This window comes from Mobula hypostoma, chromosome 2, assembly GCF_963921235.1.
Source record: "Mobula hypostoma chromosome 2, sMobHyp1.1, whole genome shotgun sequence".
Classification (NCBI taxonomy): Eukaryota; Metazoa; Chordata; class Chondrichthyes; order Myliobatiformes; family Myliobatidae; genus Mobula; species Mobula hypostoma.
Window position 1 is genome coordinate 115,154,992 of NC_086098.1, and position 18,092 is coordinate 115,173,083.

An 18,092-nucleotide genomic window follows, 5' to 3' on the forward strand; every position below is an offset into this window, starting at 1 on the left:
CAGAGTGCCTTACCTTAACTCTGGATCACCCGATTGTCCAACCATCCACTCCAGGAAACAGATCCCTTTACTTATCCAGTACAATGGCCTTGGTACAATCCATCATCAGGGTCTATGCAGTATTTAAAACTGGAGAGCCAATATCCCACAAAGTCCCCTATTCCAATGTTTCCTCAGAACACACTTCCTGGTCCCGCCCGCATGTCCTGCCTCACACACTGGCTGAGCTCTCAAGTTGCACCTTCAGTTCCCAAGACACAATCCCTTGTCCTACCACTTGTCTCATTTCCCACCCTGTGACCGCCTCCCCTACAGTCTCACCCATTATTGCCTTTGCATCAACCAACCTGCTCACCTTTCTTATTTTTTTCTTTGGTCACCACGGTCATCAGCATAGTAGCTGGTGGTACCATCTCACCCCCATTTGGTAGCCGGGTGACTTGCAGTGAGCGGAAGTTGCTCTTCAAAGTGTTCTTACTCCCGATGTCCCGCTTCTCACCCTCTCTCTTCTTCTCGGGCAGCTGGGTGGTCCAGTAGTCAACCTGCAGTCCCATCACCTCCCCTCCAGCTCCCGTCAAGCTGGTCATGTGCAGCCCAAGGAAGGAGGGAAGGGCCATTAGATTCTAGCTACATGAACATGATATCTCACTCAGTCTCACCAAAAACACACGTAGATATGCATGCACACAGACAAGTCTAGCTGCACATATAAATGCACCCACACTTCCCTTAGTTACCACTTGGGTTAACTCGAGCACCAGTTCCACCCTGACCATGTCTCCCTGTGCAGTGTGAGCTCTGTGACAGGTAAGTTTGGCTGGACCAGGAAGGAATACTTAAGAGAGAGCTTCAGATTTATGCCAAACCTGGTCCAGCATTCCTGGATCTTTTTTTCAACTGTTATGCCAAATCCTTCAGAGATTTACCTACAGATTTCAAGTTGGATCCACAGCCTCTTGAGGAGGGAATCATGGGTCTACTGAAGAGTATGTTGAAGTGTTTCCCGATATGGGATGGCTTGGCTCTCATATGAACGTCAGACTTGCTTGCCCGGAAATCCCCCTTCTTGAAGGGTGCTTTACTACTGTCTTGAAAAGGAAGGGGCACAGAGGCTGCAGGCCGTGCTGGGATTGGTGTAAAAGGGTGCATAACGGTTGGCATGAATGTCATAGACTGAAGGGCCTGCTTGCGTGTGGTATGAACTAGTGTTGTCCAATGAGAAAGGGATGCTTGTCTCCTGTCTGTGAACATTCTAATCCTCGACACTTGATATTCTACTTAACTATTTCAGGGACACAGCTTTTATTTCCCTCTACACAGATACCGTTGCAGAGTTAATATTCTTTTATTCCTCCTGTGGTGTCACAATTTTGGCCCACCATCGAACACTTTTAATGCTAACCCTACCCTAACCCATTGATTTCCTCACTTTCCTGTCAACTCCACACAGGTTCTGCAGCTGCTTGTACAGGATGTTGTTGAGGCCACATTAGGGTTTCTGTGTTCAGTTTTGATCGTCCTATTATATGAAAGGTACGATTACACTGGGAAGTGTGCAGAAAAGATTTATGAGCACATTGCCAGAACTTGACAGTTGGACAGACTAGGTGTTTATTCCTTGCAGTACAGAAAACTGAGAGGTGATTTTATATATAAAATAGTGAAGGGCATGGATAGGGTGAATACGCTTAGTCTTTTCCCCAGGGTTGGGAATCAAGAACTGGAAGGCATAACGTTTGAGGTGAGGGAAAAGCTTTAAGAGCTCGGAGGGGAAAAGTCTTCATGAAGAAGCTGGTGGCTCTATGGAATGAGCTGCCAGAGTAAGTGGTTGAGGTGGACAGGTACAAGGATTGGAAAGGTTCTGGGTCAAATGCTGGCAAATGGGACTAGTTTGGTTGGACATCTTGGTCAGCATGGACCAGCTAGACCAAAGGGCTTGTTTCCATGCTGTGTAATTCCATAACTCCATGAACTAGGGGAAATTTAAAGCAACCCATTGTTCAGATATGGGAGGAAATCAAAGCACCCAGGGGAACCCATATAGTCACAGGTAGAATGTGCAATTTCTACATAACAATGCTGGAAGTTTGGATCAAACCTGGGTCTGAAGCTGTTGCATCTGTCTCCAGTTGTTGGTACTTACAGTGATGGTCACCTGAGCAATCTCAGTCTCACCCTATCACAGATATTTTCTCTGCTTCTCTCCCTCCCTCCAGTACTTATGAAAGGGCTGTAATATGCAGTATTGTGATTCTCTCATCATAAATACTATCATTGTCACTGAGAAGGTAACAGGCTCTTCAACACAGTTGGTGGATGTTGACAAAGATTCCCATCTGAGTTGGTCACATTTGCCTGCATTTAGCCAATATCCCTCTAAAGCTCTCCTATCCATGTACCTGTTCAAGTGCTTTTATTGATAATGTATCTCACTCAACCACTTCTTCATTCCATATACGAACGACTGTCTGGGTGAAAAAGTTGCCCTTCAGATGCCTATTAAATCTTTTCCCTCTCAATTTAAAGCTATGCCATTTAGTTCATGATTTCCCAACCCTGGGGGAAAGACTGTATGTATTCACCCTATCCATCCCCCTCATAAATGTATACATCTCTGTAAGATCACCCCTCATTCACCGGAATGTCAATGAAAGATATCCCTACCTACTCAACCTCTGTAACTCAATCTCTCAAGTCCCAGCACCACCTTTGTAAAGGTACCTCACCTATGGCAGGGTGACCAACACTGAACAGTTATTAACTTCATAACTCAGTCCCTTGAGTTCTGGCAACATTTTTTCTGCAGTATTTCCAGATTAGTTGCATCTGTCCTGTAATATTGTGACTATAACTGAACACAATATTCTAAATGTGCCCTCACTATCTTCTTGTACAACTTCAGCATTCCAACTTCTATATACTGACTGATTGCGATCAGTGTATCAAAAGTCGCTGTCTTCACCCTGTCTACCCAACACCACTGTCAGGGAACTACGTACGTGCACTCTTAGACTCTTCTGTTCCACAACTTTTCTTTTTACCATTTGTGTCCTTATGCTCCAACTAATGGGGCAGGAGCCATCAGCAGGCACCCTGGACACTGCCAGCCTCTGAGCATCCTTACCAAGGTCCGGACAGCACACCCGAGACAGATGGAGAAGGTGGCGGAGTGGCATTGCTATCTTTTGAGTACGATGTCATGTTGGTGGCTGGCGTTGGAGATAAGATATTAACGTTGCACAACGTGGCATCATCAGAGTCAACTGGAGAAACAGTTTGTGTAATCAGTAACACATAGTGAACCTCAGCGGCACATATACACAGACCACCTCCACATTACAGAGAGGTGGAGGTCCCAGAAAACCATTTGTATCACTATCTTCCTTAACACGAGGCACATTGTCTATGCATGAATAGTTGAAAATATTTGCATATAAATTCCAGGAGGGCAAAATTTTATTCTGTATCTCAGCTTGTTTGATAGACTTTTGTCAATTCCATAAGGGTAAATTTCTGTTACCCTAACGGAATATATTTGGGTAACAGAACATAAATTGGGGGTCAACTGTATACCATTCAACACTTCCCAGCCACTGAAACCCCTTCCATAGCCTATGGTTGCAGTCCCCCATTATGGACTTCCCCACCCTCTAAATCCCCTCCCACAGATCACGGACATCCTTCCCCTTCACTGACAACCCAGAGATACTTTCCCACTCTCAGAATTCCCTCGCCCATCACTGACTTTTCCCCACCCTCTCGCAGATCATGGACACCCTCTCGCAGATCATGGACCAACTCTCCCTACCCACTGAATCCTCTCCCACAGCCCATGGACACTGTCTGTCAATGAATCCCTTTCCACAGACTACAGAAACTTTCCCCACCTACTGAATGTCCTAGAATCTACAGACGTTCTCTTTTATCCCACATTGTTTTCACCCATGAGATCCCCCTCCTACAACCCTCCACAGAGTTCTACAGTGTGCAAACAGGCTCGTTGTCTCAAATGGTCCACGATGACCACAATGCTCATCTAAGTTAGTCCCATTTCCCCACATTTGGCCTGTTTCCCAAACCAGGGTCCATGAACCCCTTGCTTAATGGTATTGGTCCTTCGTATATAAAGGCTGGGAACCTCTTCTATCAGTGTACCAAGATAAATGTCTTTTAAATGCTGTTCCTCTGGTAGCTCATTCCATATATTGACCACCTTATAGATGAAAAAGTTGCCTCTCATGTCCCTATTCAATCTCTCCCATCTCTCCTTAAATCTATGACCTCTAGTTCTTGATTCCCCACCCTGTCAATACCCCCTCATGATTTTATATACCTCTATAAGGTCAACTTTCAGTATCCTACATTCCAGTGAATACTGGGCACTCTCCTATCACTGATTCAATCTAACTCTTGCATAGTGCACACAAAGAAACTGGCACTGGACACTACTAACTGCAGACTTCAGCTCGGAGGATATTCACCCAGGGGGCTTGAGAACTTGGAAACTGTGGCTTGAGTCTGACTCTTCACATCTTGGTACAGTACTGGCAAGTATTACATGGTGAAAAGGAATGTACCTACCTGAGGCTGACAGTGACTGTTCCACAATGCCTACTTTCACCACCTGTGGAATTACAGGCAACATTAAAGTTCAAAGTACAGTTAAAGTATGTATACATTATACAACCTTGAGATTCGTCTCCTTACATTGCCCAGTTATTAATGCAATTGGTAAATCAACAGGTTTAATATAGTCACTGCATGGAATTGGGTCAATAGTTTTAACATATTCAACAGGTTCAATATGGTCAATAAGTTTAGTACACTCAATTAATATAACATACATGATGGATTTAATATGGTTAATGAGGTTAACACAGTTAATGTGATATATACAGCTACTGGGCAGATATATGTGGTCAATAGGCTTAATAGATTTACTGTTTAATAGGATCAATGACTGTGATACTGCTCCAATCAAAACAACTGCAGATGCTGGAAATCTGAAATAAAAACAAAAAGTGCTGGAAACATTCAGCAAGCCAAGTGGCACCTGTGAAGAGAGAAACGGAGTTAATGCTTCAGGTCCAAGACCCTTCATCAGAACTGAGAAGGAGACAAAAGAAGCTTATTACGCTGCAGGGAGGGTGTCGCTGAAAGGGTAAACCCATGGTGAATGTAGGGATAAGCTGTAAACAAGGTTATCTGGTCAGTAAGGAAACGGGAACAAATACATGATGAGGATGTCGAAGAAGAACATGAACAATCTGCTAGAGGAACTCAGCAGGTCGAGCAGCATCTAATGGAGGAAAGGATGTCGACATTTTTGGGTTGAAATCCTGCATCAGGTCTGTGGTGATCTCTCTTTCCCAGCTCTCACCAAGTCTTCAATCTGAAATATTAACTCTACCTCTCTCATCACAGATGCTGCCTGACCCACTGACTCCTTTCAGCACCTGCTGATTTTCTTTCAGATCTTTAACCTCAGCAGTTACCAGACTTTTGTGGGAAGGCAGATTGTTATCTGAATAGTGATGTGTGTCTAAAGAGACCTGCATGTCCTGGTGTTGTAGTAACTGAAGGTAAGCAAACAGGTGCAGCAGATGGTTAAGAAGGGAAATACTATGCTCGCCTTCATAGTGAGAAAACCAAAAGAGATAAACTTCTTGATAAACTTTGGAACTTGGCTCCCTTTGTAAAATTATTAGTAACAATCCTGGATGTTATCCTTGATTCAGATTGGAATTTTAAGAATTCCACATAAAGAAAGTGACCAGAGCAGCATTCCTACACTTGGGAAATATTAAAAAAGTGCATCCATTTCTGTCATGTAATGATGCTGAAAAACTAATTTGCAACTTTATATCAAATCGACCACATTACCTCAATGCACTTTTTACTGGCCTTCCAAAGCAATCTATTGACAAACATCAATTCATTTAGAGCGCTCCTGCTAGACCTTTATCTAAAACCAGGATGAAGAAGCATCCTGTGTCATTCACATTCTGACTACTCTGCATTGGCTTCCTGTATCTTTTAGAATTGATTTTAAAGTTCTGTTACTTGTCTTTAAAGATCTCAGTGGTCTGGGACCAGAATACATCACAGAGTCACTTTTGCTTTATAAACCTGCTCAAACCCTCAGGTCTTCGTCCACCGGTTTAAACAACCTCTCACAAATGATGATTGGCAGGTCAGTTTTTTTGACCCATGCTCCTGAACCGTGGAACTCAAAATCTAAAACTATAAGGGATGCAGATTCAGTTGATATTTCTAAATGCCAGTGCAAAACCTATTAATTCACCCTTGCTTTTAAGTAACACATTTTTGCCAAAGCCAAGTACACTCATTTCTCAATTGCTAGGAACTTTCATACTATTCTAGTAGTGTTTAGTATTGTGGCTGTTTGGAGATTTACATAAATATTGTCATGTAAGTTTAATTGTTTAATGCTATTGTGTACTGACTTCGAGATGATACCATTTGTAGATATTACTACTGGGACAACGTATACCCTGTTCATGTTCCAAAGTCTTTCAAATTCCTCTTTTAATTTAGCAAATTTCTATTGTTTTTCACATATTGATTTCTATATCTTATGTGTGTTTGGAATGGTTATATCTATTAAGTTACTCTTGCTTGTTTATCCTGTAATATTATATTCAGAGAGTTATTGTGGATTGTTTATAATAATTGATTGGTTGTAATATAATTTGTAGGGCTCTGTCTCTAAAACTGGATCAGGCTTCTATTTATAATAAGGTATGTTGTCTTTTATGAGTTTATACTTTACAGCAAGATTTTGGTGAATTATATTTGTCACTTGATGGTGCCTGTGTAAGTAATCAGATTGAGTTAAACTGCTGCAGGATTATGTAATGTGTTAGACTGTTTCTGGTTTCTCTTGGCATTTTCTGCATTTATTCTCTTGAATTTGTTGGTCTTTCATTATGTATTTTTGATTTTTTTTTTGTGTTAACCACCTGGCCCTGTATTGCCACAAGGAATCCCTCCCTTCCTTTTTCTAGGAAGAGGTCTCCAACTCTGAGCCAGACATTCAATGCTTTCTTGTTAAAATCTAGTCTGCTCAGATCATGTGGATGTCTTCCATGTTGGGTCATGCTCTTCCAATAGTTAACTCTTTCTTCTGTAGTGGTTTTTTTTTCATTTTTCTGGGCTATGCTTTCATTTAAGTTTAGTGGTGTGTACTTCTTATCAGAATTCCTTATGCTCACATGGAGTGCTAAATCCTATTTTTGTTGATTCTTGGAAGATATATCCTTCAAAGTTTTATCTGTTGTGTAAATATTTTATGTCTGTTATTCCTCTTCCTCCTTCTGCCCTGCACAGTGTTAGTCTAAGTGCATTTGAATGTACATAGTGTGTTCTAAATTTTTATAAGCTTTCCGGAATCGTTTCAGACTAAGATATTATGCCAAAAGAATATGTTCATATGAGTACAGTGAAAGTATTTATTGCCTTTGTTATATTTTTACTATTGCGCTGTTTGACAGATTTTCCTAAGCCTTAAGTAAATTCTGTCAGAAGTTTTCCCTTTATCGTACTATGGTCTATTTTCTTTGCTTGTTGATATCGCAGATACTTGTATGTTTCATGTTCATCCGTCAGCTGTATTGTATCCTGCTGCTTTGTTTATATTCTACTAGCTCTATTGCATATTTCTTTGTTTAATGTTCTGCACTTATCTTGTCCAAAGTTCATATATCTTTAGAAAATAGTTCTACCATTTGAAATAATTACATTAGCATTACTGATGAAGGAATGTATAATTTCAAGTCGTCCATATATGAAAGGTGTTTCAGGAATAATTCATTTGGTTATCTCTGATTTGATATCCTATTTTCATCCAATTCAGAGCGAGTTCAAAGCTAGACAAAATCACAGTGGGTTTAGAGAGGTGCCCTGGAAAATGCCTTGGTTTATTTTGATAAAGGTGGTTGTTCATTTTTAGTTGTTAGCAGATTATAGTATGCCAAAGCTTCATCCGATGTTGAAGGAATTTCACAAATATTGGGTATAATTTACGTATATTAAGAGCTTCTATTAACCATGAGCGTGGCACAGAATCAAATGCTTTTTGGTAGTCAACAACATGAAAGATTTCTGCTTTTCCCCTGGGTTTGATTTAGAATTGCAGAATCCATTATTATTACATCCTTTCATACCCTTAAGGCATCCCTTCTGTTCCTCTGTCAGTATATTCTGGTTATCTAAGTAAATGGTGTTTAGTTGTGAGATGCATAGCATTAGAATTTCATTTATAGCTTATTATCATTATTATTCTGACAGGACTGACAAGATTAGATTGCAGGAAGGATGTTCCTGGTGATACAGGAGTCCAGGACTGGGGGTCCAAGTCTAAAGGATAAGGGGGAAGCCACAGAGGACTGAGGTGAGGAGAAATGTCTTCACCCCCAGAGACTGGTGAATCTGTGGAATTCTCCACCACAAAAAGCAGATGTCACCAAAACACTAAATATATTCAGTGAGTTAGAGTTTGTTCTTGAGGTCAGAGAGATGTGGGGTGAAAGCAGGAACATGGTATGGAATTTAGATGGCCAGCTGATGGTGGGATATGCACGAAGTGTTGAATGGCCTACTCCTGCTACTGTTTGTCAACATTTATCTCACCAAATCTAATTAGGACACAGAAGGCCAACTGGGCTGAGTCTATAAGGCACCTTGAGAACAACCTATGGTCCTGTACACCTGTTCATTACTGGCCAGCACATGAAAGCGATACAGCTCCTTCTGTCCTGCCTGGGACGGTTCAGATATGGTGTCTAATGAGATTACAGCTCCTGGTCATATATTGCGATTGCTTCACTCAGCCTTAGACCTTTGCCTCTTGCCCCTAACAGGAGCAGCTGTGCACGCAGGGTACTTCCAGAGGCAAGCAGCACACCACGGGCACACCAGGCCATTGGTAATGGGAGTGGCAGGGGGCTCAGGATCTTCACAGGAGGAAACAGAATTCCGCAGAAGAGACTGGACCTTTCCAGGTACCACAGAATAACCGGGACAGAGTTAAGTCTGCAAATAGGACTGACAACAGAGCCAGAAATACTTACACCAACAAAAGGGATGAATTTCTGGCACGAATCTTCATCAGGGCTGCAGTGAGAGAAGACAAGCAGAATTACTTACAGCGTGAGGCACACACACACAAACACACGGAAACAAACACCCCCTTTACCATCGGTCCTACACAGAGCCACATCCACATAAAGACAATTAGACAGACAATCATCAGTAAGCTCTTCACTCCAACAAGATGGTCCCAGATCAATCTGCACACTACCACTGACAACCAAGAACATTTGCATCACAAACACAGCACCTCCCCAAGATAATACAATACCTATCAATTTCAAATTACTCCCCACAAACTCATCTCAAATAAATTACATTGCCTGGGTTAAAAAAGATCAGACTGTCACATCTCCTTAATAACATTTCAAACCACACTATGCAAAATAATCTCAAAACTATACATGCATTCAATAAATCTCACATCTTCACAAACTCCTGAAAGCAGTATCAAACCAATCCTTGAAACAATGTCAAACTAATGTTAAGGCAGTCCCTGGAGATATACATTCTGAAATATCTTCAATCAACATATCCCCATGAAATAATCTCAAATCAACTCTCCCTACTGAAATACTCTTAGAACAAACTTATGAATTACTTTATTTTTTGTCTGGCATTCTGGTGGTACCTTAAGAGGAATTTATCCTGAATGGTACGTGCTCCAAACGAAGCAAGGATTTGAGAGGGTGAAAGTCAATTATAGTCAGCCTAAGGACATTGCTGTACTGTAGTGCAAGAAGTTCTATTTTCACATTGAGCGTCCTGGAGCAACAGATTTCAAGGTAAGTGGGAGTGTGAAGGAGATGTGAAGGGTGCAGGACTGGATTGCATGTACGTCTTGGGTATCACAACATTAGTGAGTACAGATGAAGCTGCGGTCACCACCTCCTAGCAGCAGGTAGTATCCTGTGCTCCGACATACAGGTTGGAGTTGCACCTGACTAGTTTATTAAAGTTAACTACAGCCCATGCAACATTTGATAACAAGGGTGAGAGTCTGCATAAGAATGTGTAGGCATGCTTATCTGTCTGTGTGCATCAGAGAAGTGTGTTTGTGTGCATGTGCACGTGAAGTTGCCAGTGAGTGCAAGCATGTGAGAGCCTGACTGTGAACGTGCATGTTAAAAAATGTGTATACCTGTGCATGCAGGAGAATAGGTATATATTCAAGATTATTTAATGTTATTTCCAGTACATGTGAAGGAGAATGTGTGTATCCATGAGAAGTTGTAAATAAGAATACTGTTATGCAATAGTGTGTGACACAGTATGAAAGCTTGTGGATATGAAGGTGTACATGTGGAACTGTGTTTAGGAGTGAGTTCGTGTGCAAGTGTATGAATGTGGGCATGTACGTGAAAGCAAGTGTTTACAAGTGACCAATACTGTGCGCAGTGAGTGTGCTGTTGGACAGGAAAACTCTAATAAACAGCCATTGCTTACAAATGATGCCCCAATATTGTCAGCAATATGGTTCTGAGACAGGGCAGGGAAGGATGTGACCACAATTTTGTATCAATTCTAATCTAATCACTTCTGCTAACAAGTTACTCTGTACTGCAGGTGCTCATGTCTACACACTTGCAAAGAGACACCACACACATACAGGTGTGCAGACACACTCGCACATAGACTGAGTCCCCCCTACACACACACACACACACACACAATGGTCAGGCACAAATGTCACATGAAGCCAGCCAGCCAACATATTTTTCTATTTGACTCACTGAATTGTTTGATGAAGGAACAGAGGTTGATGAAGGGGACAGAGTAGATGTTTCATACATACATTTTCATACTGAGTTTAACAAAGAGATGGGGAAATGGTGGATAGACACAGCACAGTTGTGAAGTGTGTGTAGGGACAGAGGCCTGGGGCTGGGATTTCATGGATGTAGATGTTTGAATGTGGCAGGTCACACTGAGAGAGCAATTGAAAAGTATATGGCACCTTGGCGTTCATAAATGAAGGCACTGAGTACAGAGAGGGGACATTGTGCTGAACTTGTATGGGGCTTGGGTTAGCCTACAACCAGAGAAATAGATCTGCTCACTGCACTAAGGGAGACCACCAGCTCACTGTGCAAGGACGGTGCACTGGTTTAGGGCTTCAGGCAAGAGGTAGGGACTGTGAGAAAGAACTTTTCCACCAGTGTTAATGCTGGAAACTTACTGTCTAAACGGATTTGGAAGTTGGGGGGGAGGTATTCTGGGGAGGGACACCATCAAAAATTACAAAAGTAAACTGGATCAATATGTGGGATAATAATTGTGGGGAGGGGAACCATCAAAAATTGTAAAAAGGAACTGGATCAATTTGTGGGGTAATAATCGTGCAGGGCTGCAGAGAAAGCTGTCAGAGAGCCAGCATGGACTCAACAGGCTAAATTACCTCCTGTGCTAGAAACTATAAGGATGCTGCCTGTATTAGAGGGTATAAGCTATAAGAAAGGGAGACCTGATAGAAGTTTATATAACTATGAAAGGTATAGAAAGGGTAGACAGTCAGAGTCTTTTTTCAGGGTAGATAGTTGAATACTAGAGGACAAATATTTAAGGTGAGAAGGGTAAAATTTAAAGGAAATTTCTGGGTCAATTTTTTTTCCCTACAAAGACTGATGGGTGCCTGGAATGTGCTGCCAGGGGTAATGGTGGAGGCAGATATAATAGAGGTGATTAAGAGGCAGTTAGATAGTCATATGAATATGCAGGGAATGGAGGGATATGGACCAACAGCAAGCACAGAAAGGATTACTTTAATTTAGCATCATGTTCAGTTCAGACATAGTGTGTTGAAGGGCCTGGTCCTGCTTCTGTGCTGTTCTAATGTTCTGACTCTTGTGACCAAGACATATATATTCACATATACAATCACGGACATACAGAGGTTGTCTGTCTTGTGTGCACACACACGAGCTGACATACATACACATACAGCTGCACAGATTCGTACACCCATACAGACTTACACAACCACACACATGCACAGAAGTCAGTGAAGATGCTGTATGCCTTCAAGGTGGACACATTTGAATCTTTCCCCGTATTCCTGCTAATCGCCTCCTGTGACGGGTTTTGAAATGACTGGATTGCTCGGGATGTGGTTTGTGAGAGACCCCTGCAGTAGTTCACTTCTCTAGCTGGTGAATTGTGTGGACTTTACAGAGACAGTGTTGGTGGTGCTTGTTGTAGGTTGTCCAGCTCTCTGAAACATTTAGGAGAGCAGAGATCTCGGCTGCTCCATAGACCAGAGAATTGGTGCTGGGTCTGAGGTCTACAACTTCAAACACTTCTTTTCCTCAGAAAGGAACCTGCAAAACTAGATCAGCTCCACGTCCCAGAATCAATTCAATAGGAGTAATTTTGTGTCTGAACTGCCCTCTGTCCACTGTGATCAGCACCTGTGAAGAGACTCCCACCTTCTCTACCAGAAGACACCAGGACTGGCTGGATGGAACAGAGATATCCTCATTTCTATGTTAATGTAAAAATACCTTACTCACTAAGATCACACACTCATACAGAAAGATACAGGAAATGAATCAGAGGCACGCACAGACACATAACTGGTGCATTATTACAAAATCACAAACAAGCACATTCATCAAAACACCCATTCACTACAGGTCAGACACAACTCTTATAATTACATCCCTCTCCCTCTCACACACACACACACACTCACTCAGTGAAAGCTTCACAATATACATTTCACAGCATTAAGGCAGCAGGGTTGTTTGTTCCAAGGCAGATTATTAAAATGAGAAACACGAGCGTGAAAACAAGGGAGTATGTTTGACAAGGACAAGGCAGATGTCGGGGGACAAGGCAGATGTCGGGACACAAAGCAGATACCTGATATAAAAATCAAAATACAGGCTCCTTTTCCTTGATGCACAAAAAATTAAAAACATAGTGTAAACATTACCTGAGAATAGAAATGATAAGAAGACTGAATGTCTTAAAGTCCAACATAAATTCCCATCTGTTAGAAAACATCGCCTGTGATATTCCAAATATACCCTTGGATTGTGGGTCTAGCAGAAGGTCCAGGACCACCTTGCTCTTGGGAATATCACAGTGCGTCACACAGCAGCTCTTTCCTCTGCATTAAGGTTGTGTCAGGTCCTGATCAGTCCCATGCTGCGAGATGGGGAAAGTTACTTATTCTGATCAACACTTTCAGATAATGTGATCAAGCACTGGAGTTGTAATCAAATGGTGTGATTACACAAACTCAAGACAGGGAACCTTAGAAAATTCACCATTTTTCTCTCTGAAGGTAGAGAAACAGGAGGAAACCGTGCCAATTCTAATCCGCTAACACCAAATCTTGTCTCTATCAGAACTTGTGCTAGCACCAGCCAGAACTATTTACTATTGATCTGACCCAAGAATTAGCCGATGTAACAAATACAGAATGATGCACTGTGATCAAATTCTCTCAGGCTGTTCACAGGCAGCTGTCAGCACAGTTTACATCTTCAAATAATTGCCAGATCACTGCAATGTGTTCAGAATTGGCAAGGAATTTGAGCTGGTGAAAATCCATTCCTTCAGCCAAATACACCTTCCACCAGCAGCATCACTGTCCATCCTGATACATTCCTCACTGTCCCCCATCATCTATCCCAATCCACTCACACCCCCACTCTCTACCACAATCTATCACTTACTTTCCCTCTCCTTCTCCACCACCCCTTTCTCTCTGTCCACCATAATCCACCCCAATTCATCTATCACGCTCCATCTGCCACTCTCCCCTTTGATCCATCCCTCATTCTCCACCCTCCTCTTACTTTCCATCATCTCCACTCCTTACTTCACATTCGTCTCATTCTTCCACTCTTCCATCAAAGGCTATCCCTCAGTACTCACTCCCCCTCAATGTCCCAAAGAGAACCTCCCTGTCCATCAATGCCCATCCCTTTTCACTGAGTTGTACAACAGCAGCAGACCCTTTGACCCAGCTTGTCTATATGGGCCGTTAGGTACTAATCCCTTTTACAAGCACTTGTCTGTAGTCTTCTGTGTTGTCCATGTGTTTCTGAAGCTGTGAGAGTCTCCCACTTCCACCACCCCTCCGGCAGTGCACTCCAGATTCCAAACAGCTCTGGGAAAAGGATTTCCTGCAGATCCCCTCTAAACTTCTAACTCTTCATCTTAAACCTAATCCACACTTCTACTATGGGGAAAGATTTCTTACTATCTACAATCTCCATACCCCTCTATCAGGATCCTGCCCTCTACCTCTCCTTCCCCGCGTCCTCTGCTCTGAGGAAAACAAACCCAACCTCTCTAGTCTTTCCTCATAACCGAAACAGTCCGTCCCAAGCAACATCCTGATAAATCTCCTCTGCAACCTTGTCACAACAATCAATATCATTCTGTAGCCTGTCTACCCTCCTTGCTCTCAACAGCACCACTAATTTTCATGTCATCTGCAAACTTAATCATATGTCTTACATTCATATTGAGTTTGCTGAGATATATATATAGCAAATAGTCAGGGTCCCAGTAATGATCCCTGCGCTACACCACTGGTCACAGGCTTCCGATCACAAAAACAACACACCACCATTACCGTGCCTCCTAACCAGTTTTGGATCTAATTTGCCAGGTGATCTTTGATTCCATGGGTACTGCGCCAGTGTTCCATATGGGTTTACTAAAGTCCACATAACCTTCATAAATTGTCCTTGTCAATATACAGTGGATTCTGATTAATTGGGCTCCATGGCACCAGTACACTTTGGCACAATTAGCTTAAGTTTCATGGAAATAGCTAAAAAGGTATAAAATAGACAAACTACTATTTAACTGAGTAACAATTATGTATTTAAATGAAATACAGAATAAATTAAACAATACCAATACCATAGTACTATAAAACCGTGTATTAATTCCTAATAGTTATCAACAGAGGAATACATTCCATGTTCTTTTGATTGACTGTAAATGAACAAAATCAGTGCAGAGAGTGGACTGCCTTCAAACAGTGCTTTCACAACTGCATCCTCCAAATCTTCATTTTCATTGTAATGTTTAAGATGATTGCCGATACCATCAAATTCTTCATAGTTCTTAACTTGTTGTAGTAGTGAAATGTTTCATTTTCACTCTCAGCTGTTTCTGGAATCTCCAAGCCTGAATTCTTGAAACCGCAGTGAGCAAAACATTTCTGACTTGTCTTACTGTTTATTACTCGGCAACAACCAATGACAAAAATCACAGCTTTTTAACACAAACGTGTAAGTGACGATATTTAAAATTGTTCGCTCTAAGCACAATATGGTGTCTCATGGCCACTTGACGAGCATATGACTGATGCTAGTTATAAATTGTTCGGCAACAGTCTCCTGCCCCAATTAAGCAACATATTGTCCCAAATAAGCAGCTGCCTCAGTTAACCAATGACATAATAAATTGGAACCTGCTGTATTCAGTTATTTCTTCAAAAAACGTAATTAAATTATTTAGACACGATCTCCCACCAACCAATCTGTGTTATCTATTCCTGACAGATAAGCAATTGGCTGGAAGAACTTAGCAGGTCAAGCAGCACCTGCGGGGGATGAAAGCAATTACCAATGCTTCCAGTGTCAGCAATCTTCTCTCTTTTTCATAATTCCTGATCAGACCCTGTCATTCCAAGATTGATCTTGCAGTTCTGAATATTTTTCCATTACATTTTGCTATCTTCCAGTCACCAATAGTCAGCGAAGGATTAAAAATATGCTTCAGGGCACACCAATCTCCTCTTGCATCCCACACCAGCCTGGGATAGGTCTCATTAGGCCCTGGGGAACAATTCACCTTTATGCCTCTTGCTTTTTAATCTTAATGTGCACTTAAATTTCCCTGCCTTAATGAAATCTTCAATTCTTTTTCCTTACAGAATGCAGATAATAGCATTAATTTCAGACCTCACCTACCCTGATGATAGATCCTGCTGAACCTCCTCTGCACCCTCTCCAAAGCCTCGACATCCTTCCCTTGGTTATATTTAAAACGGAGGTTGATGGGTTCTTGATTAGTAAATGCATCAAAGGTTATGGGGAGAGGGAAAGTAAATCAGCAGTGATTGAAAGCAGAGCATACTCAATGGGCTTAATGGCCCAATTCTTTCTCCTATGTCTTATCGTCTTTCTATAATGGGGTGACCAGAACTACACACAATACTCCAAGTGTGACCTATGTAACTGCAACATGACTTCCTTTCTCTTATGCTCAATACCCCAACCAATTAAGGCAAGCATACCATTCACCTTTTTTTTTAACCATTTATATACTTGCATAATGCTTATACACTCCCTTTACATTTGACTTCCCAAAGTGCCACAGCTCACAATTGCTGTGATTAAATTTCATTTGCAATTTCTCTGTCCATATCTGTAACTGATCTATATTCTGCTGTATTGTTTGACAACTCTCTACACTGCTCAGGACATCACCAGTGTTTGAGTCATCAGCAAAGCTGCTAATCCACCCACCTACGCTTCCATCCAAGTCATTTATATGTATCACAAACAATGGAGGTCCCAGTACCAACCCCTGCAGAACACCACTGGTCACAGACCTTCGGACAGGATAATACCCTTCCACTACTACCCTTTTGTCTTCTATAGCCAAGCCAATTCTGAATCCAAACTACCAAATCACCATAGATCCCAGGCATCTTAATCTTATGGATCAGCTTACCATGGAGTACCTTGTCAAATATCTTGGAAACTACATCCGCTGGCTCCACACACACATGGTATTTTTGGTCTCTAAGGGGTCCCACTTTTTCATTGGTTACCCTCTAACTCTTAAAATGTAATAAGATAAATGCCTGTGTGTCCTGTGTATAGCATAGTAATGACATAACATAGAGATCTAAAATTCTGCATGTATGCACTGCATAAAAGTATGCATCACAGCCTCAGTGTTTCTAAAAGCTGAACAGCAGGCCACCTATTGCCCTAAGATGGCCTAATTTTAGCATTCCCCATGGGAAATTGATGATTGTTTTCAGATCTATTTTTGAAGTAATAACTATTTGGGTGGGCATGACCCAAGTACTTCTGGTCTATAAACACAAAGTGAAAATGAAAATTTCTGCAGGAGACAAGTTACAACTTAATTGAATGAAAATATTCGGGAGAAAGGAGCAAGTTTGGTAAGAAAACAAATAAGTGCTTCAGATATCATTACAGAGACTGATGGGCAATTTTTTTGAGTGCTCCAAAACTCTTCTTATTAATCTACTTTTTGCTAACATTCAAAGACAAAGATGACTGGCCTGGTGTGGCATCATCAGGCATTTCTTCAACACTTGAAAAAAATTGAAAATTTGGTTTATAAACTCCCTTTAAATGTGATAAATATGGCAACTCCAACAGGTCAGGAAACTGCAAAGTAAAACATTTCTAAAAGGGTATAAACTTAGCGTTTGTGATGAATGTACAGACTCACAAATCAGCCACTGGAGCACTAGATCAAAGGTAGTAAGATAATAAGTCAATGGGAAGTAACTACTTTGAGGCTAGCTGGAAATATTCATAAAATACTACCATTAATTCCATAAGGTACAAAAGAAGATGAATCGAAAACCCATATTAAAGCTTCACACACTCAGTGGTCACTTTATTAGGTACACCCGTACACCTGCTCGTTAATGCAAATATCTAATCAGCCAATCATGTATCAGCAACTCAAAGCATAAAAGCATGCAGACATGGTCAAGAGGTTCAGTTGTTATTCAGACCAAACATCAGAAAGAGGAAGAAATGTGATCTAAGTGACAGACAGGGTGATTTGAGTACTTCAAAAAATTTTGATCTCCCGATGCACAGCAGTCTACAGAGGAAGGTGCAAAAAACAAAAAAATCCACTCAGCAGTAGTTCTATGGGCGAAAAGGCCTTGTTAACAAGCGAGGTCAGGGAAGAATGACTGGTTAAAGGTGACAGTACTCAAATAACCACGCATCACC

At 41.5% G+C, this 18,092-nt stretch overlaps 1 protein-coding gene across 4 annotated transcripts in view; it reads right to left on the minus strand.

The window, feature by feature from the left end:
• Positions 1 to 18,092, minus strand: part of zmp:0000000755 (phosphofurin acidic cluster sorting protein 1) — a 287,020-nt gene that overhangs the window by 7,879 nt on the left and 261,049 nt on the right. For 3 of the 4 annotated variants that reach the window (XM_063040467.1, XM_063040465.1, XM_063040464.1), the window contains 5 exons: positions 12,973 to 13,005; positions 9,093 to 9,135; positions 4,582 to 4,624; positions 3,125 to 3,263; positions 356 to 579 (listed from right to left, as the gene is read on the minus strand). In XM_063040467.1, the coding sequence (XP_062896537.1) occupies positions 356 to 579; positions 3,125 to 3,263; positions 4,582 to 4,624; positions 9,093 to 9,135; positions 12,973 to 13,005 (482 nt within the window). The remainder of the gene's footprint in view (positions 1 to 355; positions 580 to 3,124; positions 3,264 to 4,581; positions 4,625 to 9,092; positions 9,136 to 12,972; positions 13,006 to 18,092) is intronic. The other variant, XM_063040466.1, reaches the window with a different exon arrangement.